Below are 20,988 nucleotides of genomic sequence, written 5' to 3'. Positions count from 1 at the left end.
AAGTTTATATCTACTATACATAATACCTTATGTTGTAGCCAAAGTTAACAAACTTTCTTAGAAATGCAGTATAGTAAACATATTGACCCCAGGATTCACAACTTATGTCAACATGCCAATAAGTTTGCAAGCTTAGCTTTTGATGACACTTTCTCGTGATTGCAAGCTGGATCAAGACCATATGTTTAGCTTACGCCGTCAACAAAACTATTAGCAATCCGCAGTTTATAGACTTGATACATTAATAATCTAGAATTCTAGATTAAATTGACCCGGCGACCAGCACATTTTATATTTAGCTTTATTCGTTTTGACGTTGCATTTGTTAAGGATTTTATCTTATAAAATAAAATCACTTGTAGGTACAAATTTCAGTATAATAGTAAGATACACCTATAAAAATATTACAGAAAATAAACCAAATTAATTGTTGGTTGGGTATTCATTCAGAACCTAATACGATATAAGCTTCGATGAGATATTGACAAACTCTTAAAAGTATTAACATCTAATAGAGAGAAACCTTATCTGAAAGTCATCTACATGGACACCCTCACCTATTTCTGTATAAGTTTCAAGTATAACATTGAAATTACTAGCTAGGCTAGTTGAGAAAATAATTACCAACCACTTCCCTCAGGTGAGACGCCATCTTGTTTGCCATTCCGTTCCATAAAATACATATATTATCATTAAAAATATCGGAAACATAACAGAAATTAAATTAATATGTTCCCAACATACTATAAATGTATATAAAATATTTAATTTGAATGAGTTGGTTGTTTTCTACTAATTATTTAAAGTTTAGTATAAAATTGCATGCAGGTATGCAATACACAAATCATAATGAATTTCTCATCAGGTTTACTTAACTAGGAAAAAAGGCTGTCAATAAACGCGCCACATTCTTGAGAAAATAACTTGAAACTAAACGTAATAATGAAATTGAACACTTCTCGTATTCTCCCACGGCATAATTGTAAAGGAACTCTTTATAACCCATTCATGTTACGACAACCTTTCATTGCGTCCATTTCTATAAACACAGCTGACAAGTTTAACATGGTAAATATTGCAATACTGCTAGAATTCACAATTACGAGTATAAAACATTTTTAGTCTGTGGACAATCGCAGTTCGATTCTGTAACAAAAACGAACGTGCCTATTTTAACTACAAGGCAAACGTCAAAACAACTCAAAACACAATAAGCAATTTGAATACGGTCTTAGGAATTGTAATTTCACACTAAGAATATTCACATTCCACAGGGCTGGAATTTTTAGGGTTCTATAACTGAATATGCAACTTGAATATCCCTATGTCGCAATGTATAGGACCATCATCATACACTCATTTTTATGTAATTGAAATGGCAAACAGACTAATAGCCGACCAGATGGTATGTGATAACCGTCGTTTATATACATGACACTACAGACATCGCACTATCGAATATGATATGATACCCGCGATACCATTCGAGATGACTTGACTAAGATATCATTTCTGCATATTGATCTGCACCTTTTTTTACTTGGAGAGCATAACCTGCACCCTACAACCAAAATACAGCTTACAAACTATGCTGCTTGCAGGCTGATAGAGGCGAGATTGCGGTACCCACGCTGCCAACTTTTAAGTCAACCTCTGATTAATTTTGTTCACCATGTTATTCTGTTTAAACATATTAGTTCAATACAATATAATTATTATTTCTATAAAAGAAAACATTACAGCTAGATAATAAAAGTATTTGGCTGTTTATATCAAATACACAATTACTTCTATGACTGTAAGTTTAGTCATACTGTCGAATTTGAATACTGTACCCAATAATGGGAAGTCAATACATAGACTTAATAATGAATCATTCTATCTAATATATTGCCTAATATCTGAATCAGATCTGGTTAGAGCAATTTATTACCTACGATATAACCGGGTGTCCTTTAGCCTAATATCAAGTGACTTACGAGATACGACAATCTAATCTGTACCTACACACTACAATGATGGTTATAAATTCTAAATCTAATCTCAGTAACTATAGACTAGGTTTATTTAAATATTAAAACACAAAGTTCAAAGGATTTCTCTACCAATTCGGCGCAGAAATGCCATAACGCTGGCATTATGGGAACCTTTGTGCCGAGTACGAAATAGGATAAATTTAGTTGATAATTGTCTTGTCCTTTAATAAAAAAAACATTGTATTACTCTAAATATAAAATTATTTTTCAATAAGCACAAGACGAAAGGACCTTAAAAATAACTAACAATTAACATGCAGTATAAAAATATTGCCTGTAATGTTTATCCAGGCGTTTGCATTAAACTAACAAAAGAAAGTAATTATCTTATATTATTATCTTATCTTATAGGTCTATAAAAAATAAATAATTATATGTCCCATATAATATTAAACTTATACTTTTAATTTTAATAAAAAATATTAGAAGGATTTTTAAGAGAATTAAATAAAATTTACATCGAGTATAATTAAAATACTGCCATGTTGAAATATATTCAACCATGTGGATGCTAAGGAAGGATAAAAAAACGAACCACACCATAGAAAAATAAATATTTTTACAATATAAAGAACTAAACAATATTATATTAAATTATTGGTAATTTTTACATTAACATAATTTATAACTAGTAGACGTTAACATTAAATAGATAAGTAATAAATATTTATTGTTATTATATTTAGTATATACTTCTACCAATAACTCTCACATTTTTTTCTTCTTAGCGTCTTTGGTGTAATCTTAATAGTAATTTTTCAGAGATCATTCCAATCATAAATGTTCGTAGTCCTGTTTACCGCCAAACCTTCCGATATTCGACTACCTAAATTAGGATGAATAACAGTAAACAATTTTACAGCCCTATCTTGAATAAATGACGTAACACTGCCCAAACTATAAAGAATATTCTCTACCAATCTAGTTCTTTCATCAGGAGTCATTTCATTTTCATACATGTTTCTCGCTTGTTCAAAAATATTTGGTTCATCCTGATATATCTGTATTATAGACACTCTATGTTTATCTTTATAAGGAACTGGACCATTGAAACTATTTGGATAATAATTGGGAGTATCTCTTTCATTATCCTTAACAGGTGGTTTACCGTCTCGGTTATAGGTAAAAGTCTTAGCTTGAATAGGGCAATTTACAGGTATATTATTGAAATTTGATCCTAAACGGTAGTACTGGGCATCTCTATATGCCAGCCGTCTTGATTCGTAAACTTTGTCGGGACCTCCTAAAATTCCAGGTACGAGGTTAGAAGGACTAAATGCTAATTGTTCAATTTCAGCGAAATAATTTATAGGATTCTTATTTAAGACAAAGTATCCTAATGGTCTCAATGGGTACTTATCTAGCGGCAAGACTTTCGTCACGTCGAAAACATCAAATCCCGCAGTTTTAACATCATCCAAGGTCAGCACTTGGATGCTAACTCTCCATTTTGGATAATTTCCGTTGCCAATAGCATTATATAAATCTCGAATGGCATAATCAGGATCGACTGCTGCTATTTTCCTGGCTTGAGCGGAACCTAAATTTTTAATACCAGCTTCCGGTAGAAAATGAAATCTTACGAAAGTCTTTTCTCCATAGTCATTGACAACCTCGAACGTATGTATAGCAAACCCAGGCATATGACGGTAACCATCGGGAATACCTCGATCTCCGAAAACTAACATAAACATGTGTAAACTTTCCGGCTGTAGAGTTAAAAAGTCCCAAAACATGTTCCCGTCCATCAAATTTGTTGCTGGATTTCTTTTCTGGGCTCTGACGAATGTTGAAAACAACAGTGGGTCTTTATACACATACATAGGTGTATTGAAGCCAACGATATCAAAGTTGCCTTCCTCAGTGTAAAATTTAATAGCGAATCCTCTAGCATCTCGTGAAGTATCAATGCCTCCTCTTTCGACCACAACAGGAGAAAACCTAGCTGCTACTGGAGTCCGTTTACCAATGGAGCTAAGGAATTTTGCTTTGCAAATGTCGGAAATATCGTGGGTTACTTCAAAATAGCCAAACCCACCTGCTGCTTTAGCGTGGACTAATCGCTCTGGAATTCTCTCTCTTACTAAATGAGTTAGGGAATCCATAAAGTACTCATTAAAAAGTAAGGGTGAATTCAGTGTTACTCTTGCCTCCACCACATCAATTGGTGCTCCGGCACTCGTTGTCATGACGCCGACTGGACTCTGGAATTTAACATATTTATATTTATTTGCAATGAACATATCAATATGGATATTATAATTTATTATTATTAACCTACATAAAATGTACAATATTCAATACAATATCCCTGGACAATTCACACAGCGCCATCTAATCCCTAACTAAGCAGAGTTTATGTTATAGATACTAGAGAACTAATATAAATACTTAGATCCATTGATTTTACATATGTACATAATGTGCGTAGAAAACACCTAGGGCTATACAAACAATGATATTCATGAATACAAATGATTGCAAAACATAAGGTCGCAGGCCGTATATTGAAAATTGTTTGAGAAACGTATTGCATGTTCCCTTTATATACTATTGTTCTAGAAAAAAAGCTAAACCATGGCTAATTGCCTACAAAACATTTATCTTTGTATTATTTTTAAATAATTTAATCATTATACATTATATATACCAAAGTACCAATGATATATACAAAAAAATCTATTTAAGTAGATGTATCTATTATATATTTTCTAAAACATCAAAATACGTAGTACATTTTTTTAACTCGGCCTAGTTTATATGATGTCATTTCAATTATCCAACCCAACTAGCAATTAGGTACTTCTTGTTAACTTGAATCATCTTTTAATTTTTTGAACAAGTAACATAAATCTTCCAACTCGTATTTCTATAATAATAAATCAAAACATCGGATATCATTAATGGTTCAATTATTATATTACATATACATACTGATGGATCCTTCCAGGATATGTGAATAAAGTTTAATTGTGAAATGTAGATACTTATTGCATTTGTTTCAACAATCAACACTTTATTCGATATTACGGTAATATCCGTATGATTTATATGATTATATATAGATTTCATAATGTTTTATACTCCTACATATACATATATGTATGTATATATATATATATATATATATATATATATATAATTCATATATCAATATTAAGCGAAAGTAAGAGTATTTACAGGTGTTCAATTTATTCCAAAATTACAATTCCAAGCACTTGGACCCAAAATATATTGAAAATAATTTTTATTTATTTATCCAGTTCATTCCATAGCAGTATTAAGGACTTTTTTAGGCGCTTAGTTTTTGTTATTCTACTTTGTTTATGGTAAACATTAAATATTATATGTTTACCGTGATAGACATTGGGATGAACGGGTGCTGCTTGTAGGGACTGGTCTGCTCTTATTACTACGACTGATTTAATCTTATTGTATATATATATTTGACCCAAAAAAATTTGTGCAGGTTCGTAGTTTGTATTCACACGTTTCGACTTGTAAATGATTATTTAAAAGAGCAACACACAAGAGTCTTGCTCGTTCTTCTTGTGATGAGACAGCTTAAGTTTAATTGAATAAATGATTTTCTATTCTATTCTTGCATAAATTCGTCTGCGTAGGCATCTCGGACAGACTTATTTTTGCAGGTAAGCGTTTTATTTTATAAGGTGTGTTTCGATTAAAAAGTGTAATAGGGCATTAAATTACAGAGTAATAAGGCATATTACTTTAGTAGTTTCGACAAGGTAACCTTTCTAAAAAGTCCTCTGCGTAGGTGCCTCAATCTCACAAACAAAACAAACAAGCAGCTTGCTTCATAAACTGTGTATGATGGGAGCTTGTCCACCATTATTTTAAATTTTGTATTTATTTAATGATATCTGATTTTATATCACTTAAGATTACTTCTCTGTGAGCCCTTTTGGGGATGAAATACCTTTAATACTGCTTTTCAAAACGTTGTCTCCGCTCCAGTGGGGTGTGTGTGTGTGTTTCCGTTGAAGGTTTGAGATAAAATTACAAGATGACAGCGTAGTGCTCCGGAATGACAATGCACGAGTGGTGTCACTGGGGTCCTATCATAACATGATGTTTATGGTGCTGTTCATTATAACGGAACGGCAACGGTTACCACTTCCTATCAGGTGGGCCGTCAGCTTTTTTGCCATTCAAATGACATAAAATGATCCTTCTAAATGGAATTATACGACGGCGCATTACGAGTGTTCATAATGTTAATGTATATACATTTATGTATATACGACGGTTGCCATTGACCAGCATATAAGCTGACGGCTTGTTTAACATTAAATTTACATTAAAATATATATCTTAAATTTAATGTTAAGAAATAAATATTCATGTAACAATCTAAATATATATAACTCAAAGGTGACTGACATAGTGATCCATCAACGCACAGCCCAAACCACTGGACGGATCGGGCTGAAATTTGGCATGCAGGTAGATGTTATGACGTAGCCGTCCGCTAAGAATGAATTTGAATAAATTCCACCCCTAAGGGGACAAAATAACGCGAGTGAAGCCGCGGGCAAAAGCTAGTTATAATATAAAATTAATGCATTTTTCCCAAATTAGTAAAGCCAAAATTTTTTATTTTATTGTTACATTTTTTAAATTTATACTTTATCCAAAAAAATAATCCTGCAATTCTAAATAAGAAAGTAATTAGCAAAATCAGTTAAAATTTTGCAAATAAATTAACTTGTATACTATTCTCATAAGGATGTCAGGTTGAATAAATGTCTTTTATTATTATAATATTAAATATACCCTCTATCGTGTCATCCAATCTTATACACACCACATTAAACTCTGTCAAATTGAGACCTAATTACTTTTATACCTCTTATTAGCAATCTTAACGTATTAAGACGAGGATCTCAAATTGCATCTCACCTGAGTCCTCTGTTTGAACATGACAATCTGCTGACCGGCTGGATCATTCTGCAGATTGGTAGCTGTAGCTACCGTCAACACGAAAAGCACACATATCATAATAGTAAATTGAACTGTGCACAACACACCATCAACCATCTTCAGCGAAACAGCAACAGTTCTATTATATTTCCGCCAGTCAGTTTTATAGTTTGCCGATATAGCGACCTTGTTTCTGAATGGCCAAGAAAGAGTCTTGATCCGTGCAATAGTTTCTCAACTGTTAGAAAGAAAAAGTTAATCGACTTACACGCTCAGAACGCGCGACAGTTAATTTGAAACTGAAATTGTTATATAAGATTATTTATATTACACATTATACTATTATCTATCTAATTTGTTAAATATTTTATAAAAATGCTATGAAATGTATTTTAAAAGTTTTTGTTCAAGTTGGTACGGTTCAAGTAAAACTCCTAGATTGATTTTACTACAGACTATATTATTTATCTATCTAGGACAGGAACTATATACAAATAGATAGTCCCTGGCCTAGGTAGATAGACAATATAGGATTGTTTTTAAATTTATGTAGGCAGAGAATTTCATGGGTTAGACTCTTATTATACACCTAGTAAGTAAAAAAGAACTGTTTATACATTTGGAAGAAGAACATAATGGTGCGACTATTCGCACCAACAGATTGCAAATAGCAATTACAATTAATATATAGGTACACCACACTTCTGAAAATACACTATGAGGCGTATGTGATACCTCTCTCATTGTTATTATTATTACAGTTTCTAAGGGCAAAGACGATGTAGGTTTAACTGTAACTGGGATCGAATTTACGACGGCCTGAGCTGAGGTTCGAATCCCTAGCGGTTGCGAAGCCTGTAAAGACACCAGGAGACTTCTGTGCTTTTGGGAGGAGCTTGGCTTGCCACTTTAGGAGTCTCGGCTCTACACGAACAACGGCCCAGATGAGAGGTTGATTGCGGAAAACCAAGTCCAAGCTACATTACATTATATTACAGGCAGGATTTGGACTTACTCTCAACCTAAACTTATGGTTCTTCTGCTATCGGTTTGGAGTGCCATCTGCACTCACCCCCTATCGTCTGGTGGAACTGTAAATGCCAGCTGCACCCAACAACATTAGCGTAAAAAAACATTATTAATAAAATAATATTTTTTACACAATCAGGAAACTAAAGCCCCGCTGAGAATGGAAATATAAGAGGTTAACCTAAAATTAATTCTATTTAATTATCTATTATATATTTTTATCTAAGACTAGGAGCACTAGATACGTACTGTAAATTATGTTAACCGTAAAATTGAGTGATTCGTTCACCTCAGTTCGCGTTCAACGGATGCTTTACTATCAAGCACCAAATCTTAGATCTAAGTGAAGGTTGGGTTTTCTAGTCGTCACACTCTAATGGGTAAGTATAGAACGCTCTAAGTAAGAGTGTTTATTATTTTGTTTATTTATTCTTATAATACACCGGAAATGCAAGTGACACTAGTTCTATGTAAGCTCTTGTTCTTTGATGTAGGTCAAAACTGAATACGACTAGGTCTAGCGGTTTAGCACACTTACTTTCCGATTGTCGCGGATTCTATCCCGCACAATACAAACAGTTGTATTTACCAGATAAGTAAGTACAAGCAGATATATCAACTTAAGATATATATGCTGTAGGTACTTACTTATCTGATATATACCAACTTGAAAAATAAATATAATAATGATGTAGGTAGGTAACATAGGTAGGTACCTGTCTGCCCGACCCTGTTACGTTCTATCACAGATATGAGACTATTACATAATTCTTAATTATGCATACCTACAGATACTCTGCAATAGACTGCACTATTATAATTATTGAAATTACAAATTTTGTAAATTTATGTACGTGGAGGACAATTTTCAAATTGTCTCAAAAAGTAATTAAATTTACGAAAGTCGACCAGTATATGTGGCTTAAGGGAGGTGCACAAAGTATACACAAATGATAATATGGTAGCTCGTAAAGTAGCAGTGAACTTAATAAATCTTGCTCACGAGATTACAGATTATTTGATTTAAATCTACAACTATACGACTGGCTAAATGGCTATGGCAATTAAATATACGGATTATAATTTATTATTCTATCCAGAAACTCAAACTCACTCAATCAGTTGATTGATTGTATTGATGATAAATACTAAGGCTGGATTTCACCAATCATAGTATAAACAGGTTCAAGGAAGCGGAGTTCAGCGTGAACTCGAAAAAAAGAAAGACGTTGAAATATCTATTTTGCCCATTATTGGCTAACTACTTCTGAAGAATCATTCTACTTCTTAATAATAGTTAGAATTGATGTATAATAACAAGCACTCAATATGATTGTAAATTACTATTAAATTAAATAACTACTTATTATTTTTAATTAAACTACTTTTTAAATATTTTTTAGCTAATCTGTAGCGCTGATTGAACTGTCAATATTGAAATGTCAATGTCAATGTCTAATTGTCAAATAGCTTAGCGTTATTATCTGTGCTGCCCCCAAAAATATATACCTAACAAATGGTCAATAGAATATACCTATTTCCACGTTTTTAGTCGTATATAATGAAATTCTGGTAATAAAATGCCAAATTACTGAGTTTTATTATAAAATCGTCTATTTGCCAATTCATGTTGACAGTGCAGTTGAAAACTAACCAACAATGCCAAGGTCGCCGAAGAATGATCCAAGATACAATGATGCATGGAATTATGGTGCGGAAAATGCCGAAAAATGTGCACCTGGTGCATTAAACGATAGACAACAGACACCAATTACGTCGAGTCCCAGTGCTATGAACGATAACAGTGTATATGTGAATGCAAATTATAACAGTGATATTTATGGTAACAAGCATTCATATAATGTTCTACCAGGTGACCCCGGTACAAATAAAGACGAAAAGATCGGGTTTAATAACATGCAAAATCTTCCGCACGTTAATCGACAAAATTATAGTAATGCCACACTCAACTGGGGCGATGGCCAATCACTAAAGGTCTATGTGCATTACGATGAAAACGGCCAACCGCTGATCATGCCCTTGTCGCAGTATGAGTTGTACAACCACAACCAAGGTCTACGTGAAGTGCCAATACAGTCGCAAGCAACTCAAATGTTTGCTACAAATCAGGATTACTCTACAAACAACAATATACATGTACCTCCAAATGTGCAGAACAGTTTTTGCCCTGATAGTGGAAATGAAACAACACCCAATTTCTTAAAAGATTTTCTGGGTAACCTTGAACCAAACTCCACTGGGACATACTCTCCGTTTGGTCAAAACTATCCACTAAACCATCCTGATGCACCCACTTTAAATATGATGCCAAATCCCATCATTGATACTAAGGCTCAGGCTATAAAAACTGACAACTCTCCTAAAAGGAATGAGAATAGCCCTTTAGCTGATACAAGTAATAAAAAACGGATTGTGGCTGAAGTGAAACCAATGCGTCCCACATATTCTGATGTGTTGGCTAAAAATACAAAAAACAGCTCCCAGTTGGAGGCTGCTACTAAAGTAAAACCTCAAAACACAGAAACTAAGACTAACAAGTCTAACTCAAAGCCAGATAAGCCTACTGCTAATCTAAAGCATAATGATGATAACAAACATAAAAATGATAAAAAGCAACAAAGCACTATATCATCGGGTAGTGAGTCTGGTGATATCAATACTGATGATACAGAAAAACAAAAACCGAGCAAGAAATCTAAAAATAAGAGAGGCAATATGACTCGTAAATGGTCGTCTCTGGATGATATAACTAACGAAGAAGATGGGACTTATGAACATGGTAATGAAAGCCAATTTGTGTTCATAGAAAACCAAGAAAAACCTAAAAGGGAGAAGAAACTGGATAATAAGGTAAAGGCAAATAAAAATGCTGTTCTTGAGGATGAATTCAAGCTTGACGAGGATGATGATTCACAATTCATTCTACAAGAAAATCCAAATGAAATCTCAAAATTGAAAAAGAAGAAAGACAATCGTAATTACCATAAATCTACTAAACCAGTACAGGACAAAAAGAAAGTGAGTCAAACTAAAGTTAGAAGAAACAAACCGGGCTATCTAGGATTGGCTCAGAATTATTTTGAGCACTGGAGCAGTGTGACCTGGAAGGCACTGGTGTGGTTTGCATATCTACTATCGGATATATGTCGTATGAGTTTTCACCTTTCTTTTGACTTGTAAGTAAAAAATATATTATATTATATATTTCTTTTTAGTAATTGCTAGTAGTATATAGTATAAACTTAAATTACAACAATTCTCTGATATTAATAATAGTCATTTTATTTTTATTTGAATAATCATTATACACAATAGGTGTTTGGTATCTTTATTGGTAAAAAATGATAAAAATACTACAAATAGTTATTAAACTATTTGTAGTATAAAAAAATATATAATTCTACTGGAATATATAGAAAGAGTCTGTATTTTAATTTTATGTAAATAATGAATAGAATTCTTTCTGTTTTGGTCATAACAGTATATGACAGAAATCCTGCAATGTTGTAACTTTTTTCTCTACATTTGTATTTTTAAAGTTTATATTTCTTTTAACTGGATATTACTTTATATATTTTAATTCATAAATTAATTTAATTCCACAGATGCACATCTGTGTTCACACAGACCTATGTAAGTTCCCAAGCGGTCTGGCGTAGCAGCAAAGATTGGTTGTCCAAGATGAAAGACAACAAATATTTGATGTACATTGACAGAAAGTTTGGACATACGAGATTTGCGTTTTGGAGGAGACTTAAGTGGTTTAAAAATGGTAATTATCTCTTTCTTAAATTGATATCATACTTTTCAATGTGTGTAGTATGATGACATGCACCAAACTGCAATGATGAAATAAGATAATGAATGTTACGAATATAATTAATTCTCTATACCCTAATGGAATGGAAATGTAAGTAGACTGTATATAAAATAAACCTTAATTGTTGCTTTAACAGTCATCTACATATTTGATACAATTTGAACATGATCCCAGTTCTGACCTATCAAAACTGCAGGAAAAGAGAATTGTTAGTAATGGTGGAACAGCATTGTACCATGTCAGGTCGATGTCCACATGGTTCTCTCTGGAAATCATTATGTTAAATTCACTGTATTTAATATTATATGTTTAATATTTTGCGTGGAGTTCATAGTTGGGTTAGACTGTAGAACGTCGTCTGTGTGTGTCTGACTTACGTCTCACCTATTTCAGCCGCCAAACACCTGTAAAATCAGCTTATACACAATATGCATCATATCTTAGTCCTCTAGAATGGTGATGCATATATGGTATAATGGGTATCACATGATGACGTATATATAGTGACTATCGATGTACAATATACAGGCGAAAGTCACCGCTTACAGGCTTATTCGCCGTTCGACGACCTTGGTGGTCTAGCGGTCTAGCACACCGCTTTACGACCGATGATCGCTAGTTCGATTCCTCGCACGGCACAAACATTTGTATTCATGAGTATGATTGTTTGTATCGGTCAGGTTGTTTTCTATGTATAATATGTATGTATTTACAAAAAAAAATCTATGTATATGTATCAGTTATCTAGTATTCATAACACAAGCTTTAGCTAGCTTAATTTGGGTCTAGATGGCGCTGTGTTAATTGTCCTGAGATTATTATTATTATTATTGTTCGCGTTCCAAATAAAAAAATTTAAAAAATTGAGAATAAATTTATTGGCATTACACAGAAATATGTAAGTGGAAATGAATCATTATGAATCGAGCTATTTTTACCGGTTTCCGCTGTATGCTGATAAAATATGACAAAACTTAATAAATTACACTTTGCTTTCATTTATTTAATTGCGGTAATCATTAAAAAATATTAGATATCATTAAAATAATTGCGTCCGGGCGAATCCAGAGCGGGTCGATAGTTAATTATAAAATTGGATGCTATTGACTTTTAAGCCGAGGTCACTCGCTGTGTAATGCCCATCCCATATAACCAAATGATAAAATTAAACAATATAAGTATATATATTATCTGTGCAATAAAGAATATATCATCATCATCATCATCATCATCATTTATCGGATAGACGGCGGGAGGCTCGATCACGTTCAATTCAAATATACCTAATGATATGTGGGCAAGTCAATTTTTTTTTACGGACTATTCTAATAAACGTGGTAAAGGACAGCTGCGGCCAACAAGGGCGTAGCTGGCCTTTACAGCTTCACGGGATGATAGGCGGCGAGTGCATATGGCACTCCAAACTCGCGGAAGAACTTATGGAGCGGCTGAAGGATACGAATTTAGTCTGAGGGCAGCGGTATGGGATCGAACCTCGGCTCAGGCCGTCGCAAATTCGACTCCGCTTGGATTAGACTGGGGATCGATCGGAGAAAGCAAGTCAAATGTTATATTGACCATGACATTACCAAATAATAATGCTTCTGTTGACCATATCCAAGATAACAGTAGTTATGTTGTATTTATCTCTGGAGTGCTGACAGCAGCCCGCGCTAATGATCGCTAGTTAAACATTAACTCATACAATTTTTTTTTGTTTCCTGTAATTAGAAGCAGATTCAGAGTCATCTAATGGTTCAACGAAGTTAAATACAAACATCCCACTGCCTGCAACTGGTGATGAGGCTATGAAGAGATTGTTAGCATGCAAAGGAAAAGATCCATATAGGTGAGTGGCTGTGTTACAATATATATTTATGGCAAGATATTAATTTATTATTGGCTGTACTCGCAACTTCGGCTGCTTGGAATATAACTTTATTTTTCTAAAATAAAAGTAGCCTAAGTTACTCCTTATTACATCAGCTACCGGCGAAAAAAGTCCCGTCAAAATCGGTCCAGCAATTTCAGAGATTAGCTAGAAGAAACAGATAGACAAAAATTGTAGAAAATGTTATTTTGGTGTATGTACCATATATATATTTATATGCATGTAGTAAAAAACGATTATTTCAATGTTACACTATTATAGACACCCCAATTTTATTGATACGTATAGATTATTGAACAATAACTCTTGTACAAAAGGCGAACTTAATGCCGTATGACATTCTCTCCAAGCTAATATTAAGTTATTACAAGAAAGCGTAACAACATCTCTGTTTAACTTGGAACAGCATGATGCTGCGTGAATTATCGGATTCTATTATTATTGTTATATAATATGCATTTCATATATAACATATTTATACACTTATGAATAGTGTAAAAATCATGAATGTTCTGAAATTTAATGTGTTCAATATACCTACCTACGATATTTTAATATGTAAACTATATACATAGTAGGTATATTAATATTGTCGAGGTTACAAATAAATGTTTTTTTATTTTTTCAGCAGGCTACAAACAATGATTGCACTATTATTGTTTCCTTCATTATAAAACTCATGTACACTATTGTTCCGTTATTACTTTTGTTTGCTTATCACTATAGGCATTATTATACGATAGGATTTATTTACGCTTTTGAACAAATAAACAATATTGAAATAAACTATACACAACACAAAAACAAAAGCAATAGCAACTTGAAGTTATGCTAACTAAACTAGCTGTTCCTAAGTATCGTTTAGAAAAAGTCAATGGGTATTTTATGTGAAAAGGTATAAAATTTTACAATAAGATACCAATGACTATGTAGGAATTACCTATAAATAAATTTAAAACATCTGTTAAATCGTATTCATATTTATTGTGCAACGCCTATTACTCACTGAACAATTACTTAAATAATATATTTCATGCTCAGAATTTTCATTTCAGGTTAGACATAGACACCATTATCAGTAAATAATGTAAATAAACTGACTTAAAAAAAAAGAAATACAGTTGAGTTACTTGCCAGTTCTTCTCAAATGAATCTGTATACTGAACTGGACGGCAGGGAAAAAATATTAATACAAAAAGCATTCATAAAAAGACTTGACACTCATGTCAAACATGAACATGTTTTTGATTGTTAGAGGAGTTAATGTCGACCACAAATCAGCATCCATATCGTGCTGGATACATGGATACTAGCTTGAGTAATTTTATTACTGTGTAATTAACTTCAGGAAAGTTTTGAACTTTATTGCTATGTCGTCGTGTCTTTTTATTGCATATATTTACTAATAAAAGCTATAACAGAATAGTAAGTAGAGTAGACAGAGGGACTCACTGCTCCCTCTGAGTTATAGACCGTTTAATCTCGATTATTATACCTTAATTTTATTATAATAATAATAATAATTTATTTCATTGACATAGATGTTTTACAATTTTTTTTTTTTTTACATTACAACTTTTTTTTTACATTATAAGCAGCAATTGTAATGATTTTTTATTTGCGATAAATTAAGATTTGTTTTTTTTCTTTGTTTATAGTATTCTGGGCGTAAGCGTGACCTGTACAGACGAAGAGATAAAGCGTTACTACAGACGGCAAGCATTCCTCGTGCACCCCGATAAGAACCAACAGCCCGGCGCTGAAGAGGCGTTCAAAATACTGCAGCATGCATTTGAACTTATTGGAGAGCCTGTGAGTATATATTTTTTATTTTTTTATATGGGGAGGATAATGGAGGGCTCTCAACTGTTTTTAATATAGCGCATTAAAGGAAAAGGAATAGCTATAAACAGCTATGTATATTGTTTTGTATTTGCAGTCTAATAAGGATTTGAAATTGTGAACTATTATTAAATAACAATATTTCACAAATATTTAAATTTGTAAGTGAAAAATATTATGATACTTAAACATAAAATATTGATAATTAACATATGATTTTATCAAATATATTTATTGTCCAATAAAAGTTTGTAATTGATAATTTGTTCAAATGCGAAATTGTCGATCGATAATTTCTGTTTGAAATGGCATTCGTTATCATGTTTTTTCATGTAATTAGATTGGCTTTTCATTGAGATTGAAATGGTAAACAAACTGACAAACAAGCAACAATCAAAATTTCTACAATAATTGTATTGTAGAAATTTATATATACTAAGTTGTAAACCCGTATATTCTGTAATTTCACTGCCTAATTTCTACCCTACAATCTAAACAAACAGCTTACTTTGTGCTTACAAAGCAAACTGCTTGGCGCCTTAAATAGTTGAGACTGAGATACCAATGCAAACGATTTTTACCTCTAGTAAAAATTTACATGAATCAAATCTCTGGTGACCAACAGGAGCGTCGCGAGGCGTATGAAAGACGTGCGCTAGAATCGCGGCACGTGGAGGCAGCTTGGAGCGAGTTCAGCCACCTACTGGCTCAGCTTCACGATAAAATGGAATTCGCCGCCAACACCATCAGGTATACTATCTTCAGGCCGTCAAAAAACCTTTTTCAATTTCAATCTTATCTATACAAATAATATACCAAATAATATACAAACAATACCTGCCTGATAAAAATTAAATATTTATCAGGCAGGTATTGTTTGTGCGTTATAACGGGTGCTGCTTGTAGGGACTGGTCTGTTCTGATAACTATGATTTATTTTGTTACCCAAGTAACTAATCATGTATTTATGTCCATTTTGCTATGTAGCAGTATATATTCACACAAAATTCCTAAAAATGTAATTCTGAACAATACTTATTTAAAAGTTTTTTTTTCGGACTACTCTAATGCTGTTGGCCGCTACTGGCCTTTACAGCTTCACCGAACAACAGAGGGCGAGATGGCAGATGACACTTCCAGCCCTCGAAAGGACTTACGGAGCGGCTGAAGGTGAACTCCCGCCTAATGGATACGACTTTAGTCTGAGGGTACCGCTAGGGGTTCGACCTTCGGCTCAGGCCGTCATAATTTTGATCCCCGTTTGAATTGGATGGGGGATCGATCGGAGGGCGTTTAAAAGAGCAACTTACAAGTTTCTTCCTCGTTCTTCTTGTGATGAGTCTGCGTTTCGAATGAGTGGTAGAATCATGAAATTCGACTATTCAAAAGTGCTTATATTAAGTTTATTTGAATGAAGGTAATTTCTATTTCTTATGATGTACAGGTGCACGAACTGCGGGCGTCGCCACAAACGTGTTCTTACTGAGAGGCCGTGCTACGCCGCCCGCTACTGCGCCACCTGTCGCATACGACACTCCGCGAAAGAGGTACACATACAACGTACTCCCTATGACATTTATCTTATTTAATACTGTAGTGTCTTTATTTTATCGAAGTAGGTGTTATTCACTACTTAACTAAATTATATTATTTTGTTTGATTCCGCTACAATTAGCATGTGTGAGATCACAGAAACTTGATTACCATTACGACCTTCTCTTATGGTGATCAAAATTACGTTACTAGGTCGTTATTCGAATCGATCGTCGATCGAACAATGTACAATCATTTGGTAGTTTTACCTAGAAAGTTTTCCGGGAGTTTTGAAAATTGGTAATATTATAGATTTCGATGTGCTCTTTGCGAATTTCAACTTTGCCACTTCGTATCTTTGCCGCTCACGCCGCCATATTGTTAAAATGGCGTCAAAAACAGTTTTTTGACAATATCTCCTTTCCGACTCATTTTACGATCAAAATAGTTATATAATAAATTAAACTAGAGAAAATTTCCTATAATTTATGTAATAACCTTTTTTTGTCAAATCAATAGTTTTAGCGTACGTAACCTCATTTTTTAGCACCAAATGACTGTATTATAAGAGATATGAAGCTAATTTTAGCGGAATTAAAAAATAATATAAATCCATTATTCACTGACGTAGTGTCTTGGATGAGTGATGTACAAGTTGATGACAGCCCGAAAGCCATCGCGAGTTCAAATTGTGCAGGCACTAAATAATAATAATATCTCACAGCGCCATCTAATCCCACGATAAACATAGTTTGTGTTATGGGTACTAAACAACTTATATAAATACTTATTTTTTTTAAATACATACGTAATACGTAAAAAGCAGCCAGACCATAATAAACAACAATTCGTTGTATGAAATCCGCAAACATGGACATCCACTACTAAACTATTGAAAACTGTATTAAACAACCTTTTTAACATAAAATTATCTTAGTATTAACGATTCAATAGATTCAATAGAAATTCTGCGTCATCTAACGTTAAAAGGGTAAATTAATAACGATCGACAAATCATAACTTTTGTTAACTAAGAAATTATATGTTATGCACAATATTTAGGGTGACATATGGGCAGAGTCGAGCATGATCGGCCTGCTGGTGATGTACTACGCGTGTATGGACGGCGCCGTCTACCAAATCACGCAGTGGGCCAGCTGCCAGGTCAGTATAGGTTTTTTTATGTAAATGTAATAATAGTGCCTTTAGGGTACTAAATTATAGAAGTGCGACTTATGTTTTTTGTATAAGAGTACACTATCGGTTTTTTTGCGATATGGGGACAGATAGATAAATCGTTTATTTGATGGTTATCACGCACTTTTATAAATATTGTATATACTTGCTAACCCGGCAAATGTTATATTTTTTAATAGTGATTTTAATTTATATGGCAAACCATATAAATTAAAATCACTATTAAAAAATAAGGGTTAATGATAGAAGAGTGAAAATTTGTTGTTGTGTGTATTTTTAATGACACATTATAAAAAAATTAAAAACACGTTAGGGGTGTACAACCCTTATCACTTAGGGGTATGAAAAATACAATTTCATAAATCGGTCAAGCCGTTTTGGAGTAGTACTAACCCTGTGATACGAGAATTTTATATATAAGATAATAATGGAAACGCTGCATTAAACAGCTATTTAATAAGTGTTTTTTTTATTGTATATAGAAGAAGAATCTGAAACAACTGCGGCCTGACTGCCACGTGGTGCAGTACCGCATCGTGCTCGGTAACAAGGCAGCCGCAGCCTCAGAGCTTAACCAGCGACCTTCCACCGGGTAAGCCTTATTTATATTACGAAACTACTATAGTTTTACGCAACTGTATAAGTATTCATATATTTATACAGGCATGTGTGAAAGAAGGCCTAGTGATCTGTATTACAGTTTATTCTATTTAAACTAAATGCTACCACGACCTCATCTGCTATTTTTGGATGAAATTGTCCGTCTTATCTATAGAATAGGATCTATTTTCATGTTATATATCATATATTTCATTTCGCGGGTTCGATTCTTTCCTCGATACAACATTTTATTCGAACATTTCTGTTCATGAGTATGATTGTTTGTATTGGCCTGCTGTTTTCTATGTATATTGACATAGGACATCAATCTTACTTCTTATCTTATAAATATTATAAACCCGAAAGTTTGTGAGTATGGATGGATTTATTTAGTATGGACTGTAACGTAAAAACTGAACGCATGTAATATAGCTTATACATCAGAACATGCATAGGCTATAATTTAAAAAAAATATTGCATAAATTGCAATATTGCACAAATATAACGATAAATGTCAAATAAGTTTAATGCAGACGAAGTTACGCTAGTCAGCTAGTAATCCATATTATATTACTTATTATTTAAATATTTCTATCAGATGTTTCTCACCCAGAGTACAAGTTCTGCTTAATTTCGTTACTATGTTTTATCTTCCTTATTTATTATTATTGTATAAGTTACGGTAATAATAATAATAATAACTATGGTCACGTCATAAAACACAGTGTCTGTAAATATTACCTACCAATTATCACGAAATCATTACAGCCACGACCCGAATCTGGAAGAATTCTTGAACAACCTGTACAGTAAGTCGGGCGCGTCGCCAGCAAACAACAGCAAGCCGCCTGAGTGTGATGCCAAGAAGAGGCGCAATAAGAAAGCTAAAGTGTAATCCATCCTGTAGTACTCCTGCCCATAGCTGATCGATGCCGATGAACCTTGACCCCAGTTTACTCAAGTATTGTATTTTAATATTTCATTTACTTTTCACAACATATTCGCTGTGCAAATCACACTTACAAATATACGGGGTCAGTCATAAATGTACTAAACTTATAACCAGTGGTTGGAATTATAAAATTATTAATGTGTTTTAAAATAATAGTGCATAAAATGTTGGCGGCACGTGTATAATAAGAATAAAAAATAATATTGACATAGTTTATAAATTGCGAAGCGCCTGAAATATTTACATAGCAATCATTATTAGTATTACATATTTTTGCTAATAGAAATTTACAGGCGTACACACCATTGTTAGTAGTGATGATGCTGCAGAATATTCTCTAATTTATAAATGGTCCCGTACCAACTATGACATACGTATTTCATTATTGATTTACGCATCAATCTTTCCTTCTCTCTCTGGACACATCACATATTTTGCTATTTTACACTAGTGAACTAACAATTTAATCTTTATGTTATACGGATGAAGTTGGAAATATTTTAAAGATTTTTGTCGGTAGTAAAATGTGGTGTTTTATATACATTATGTATTACATTTTGTCCCGTAATTTAGGGCCCCACCCCACAATGTCACACTTAGAACTACTGCCGTACCCTCAACATGTCACATAATTTATGAATGACACCCATATAGGAAGTTGGATAATTAAAAATAATAAATTTAGTATGACAATTTAAAAATACATATTACACATTTCTACTTTGTTTCTAAGTGAATATGGTTCAATTTCACTTGCCTTTTGGTACTTTATAACTGACCCTGTATATACTTAAAAAATCATTAGCATAAAATTTCTATAACATTTTTTTGTCAAAATATTTAATTTTATATTTGTAATAATCTCTGTTTTCGACAACAAGCTATTCTTTAGTCTTATCCGTTACCAATTAAATATTATATTGATTAATAAAAATATATCCTTACTATGCAAACAGAGATCTAGTAATCATTCTTCGGATGAGTATTATTAGCTCTTAAAATATATTGTTAATTGATTGAGAAACGAAAATCGAATATGTATAGAAACTGATTAGGTTTAGTATATAAATTGTTTCATATCAAGGATATATTATTGGAGACGGTAATATTTTTTAATATAGT

At 33.0% G+C, this 20,988-nt stretch overlaps 2 protein-coding genes across 2 annotated transcripts; one reads left to right on the top strand and one right to left on the bottom strand.

Moving 5' to 3' along the window:
* Window positions 1-2,794: 2,794 nt before the first annotated feature.
* On the bottom strand, window positions 2,795-7,097 carry LOC131846951 (catalase-like). Its single transcript, XM_059196367.1, has 2 exons — window positions 6,960-7,097; window positions 2,795-4,240 (listed from the first exon to the last, which is right to left on the bottom strand). The coding sequence occupies exons 1-2, from the start codon at window positions 7,095-7,097 to the stop codon at window positions 2,795-2,797; spliced, it is 1,584 nt and encodes a 527-aa protein (XP_059052350.1).
* A 2,444-nt stretch (window positions 7,098-9,541) lies between these two features.
* On the top strand, window positions 9,542-20,334 carry LOC131847012 (dnaJ homolog dnj-5). The gene is made up of 9 exons (XM_059196449.1): window positions 9,542-11,206; window positions 11,636-11,802; window positions 13,582-13,699; window positions 15,400-15,553; window positions 16,209-16,333; window positions 17,028-17,130; window positions 18,179-18,280; window positions 18,796-18,905; window positions 19,683-20,334. Exons 1-9 carry the CDS (start codon window positions 9,669-9,671, stop codon window positions 19,807-19,809), a joined length of 2,544 nt encoding a protein of 847 aa, XP_059052432.1. The 5' UTR covers window positions 9,542-9,668; the 3' UTR covers window positions 19,810-20,334.
* Window positions 20,335-20,988: the final 654 nt, after the last annotated feature.

The sequence above is a fragment of the Achroia grisella genome, unplaced genomic scaffold (assembly GCF_030625045.1).
Source record: "Achroia grisella isolate CSIRO2021 unplaced genomic scaffold, CSIRO_AGI_Agris_v1 utg515, whole genome shotgun sequence".
Classification (NCBI taxonomy): Eukaryota; Metazoa; Arthropoda; class Insecta; order Lepidoptera; family Pyralidae; genus Achroia; species Achroia grisella.
The sequence above is the reverse complement of the archived record's forward strand: the minus strand, read 5'-3'. Positions and strand labels throughout refer to the sequence as shown.

Excerpts from the sequence above, each read along its gene's own strand:
- LOC131846951 (XM_059196367.1), bottom strand. The coding sequence starts at position 7,097 with ATGGTTGATGGTGTGTTGTGCACAGTTCAATTTACTATTATGATATGT. Across the intron at positions 4,241-6,959 it reads TGTTCAAACAGAGGACTCAG|AGTCCAGTCGGCGTCATGAC; the intron begins GTGAGATGCAAT and ends GTTAAATTCCAG.
- LOC131847012 (XM_059196449.1), top strand. The coding sequence starts at position 9,669 with ATGCCAAGGTCGCCGAAGAATGATCCAAGATACAATGATGCATGGAAT. Across the intron at positions 16,334-17,027 it reads TTCGCCGCCAACACCATCAG|GTGCACGAACTGCGGGCGTC; the intron begins GTATACTATCTT and ends TATGATGTACAG. Across the intron at positions 18,906-19,682 it reads AACCAGCGACCTTCCACCGG|CCACGACCCGAATCTGGAAG; the intron begins GTAAGCCTTATT and ends AAATCATTACAG.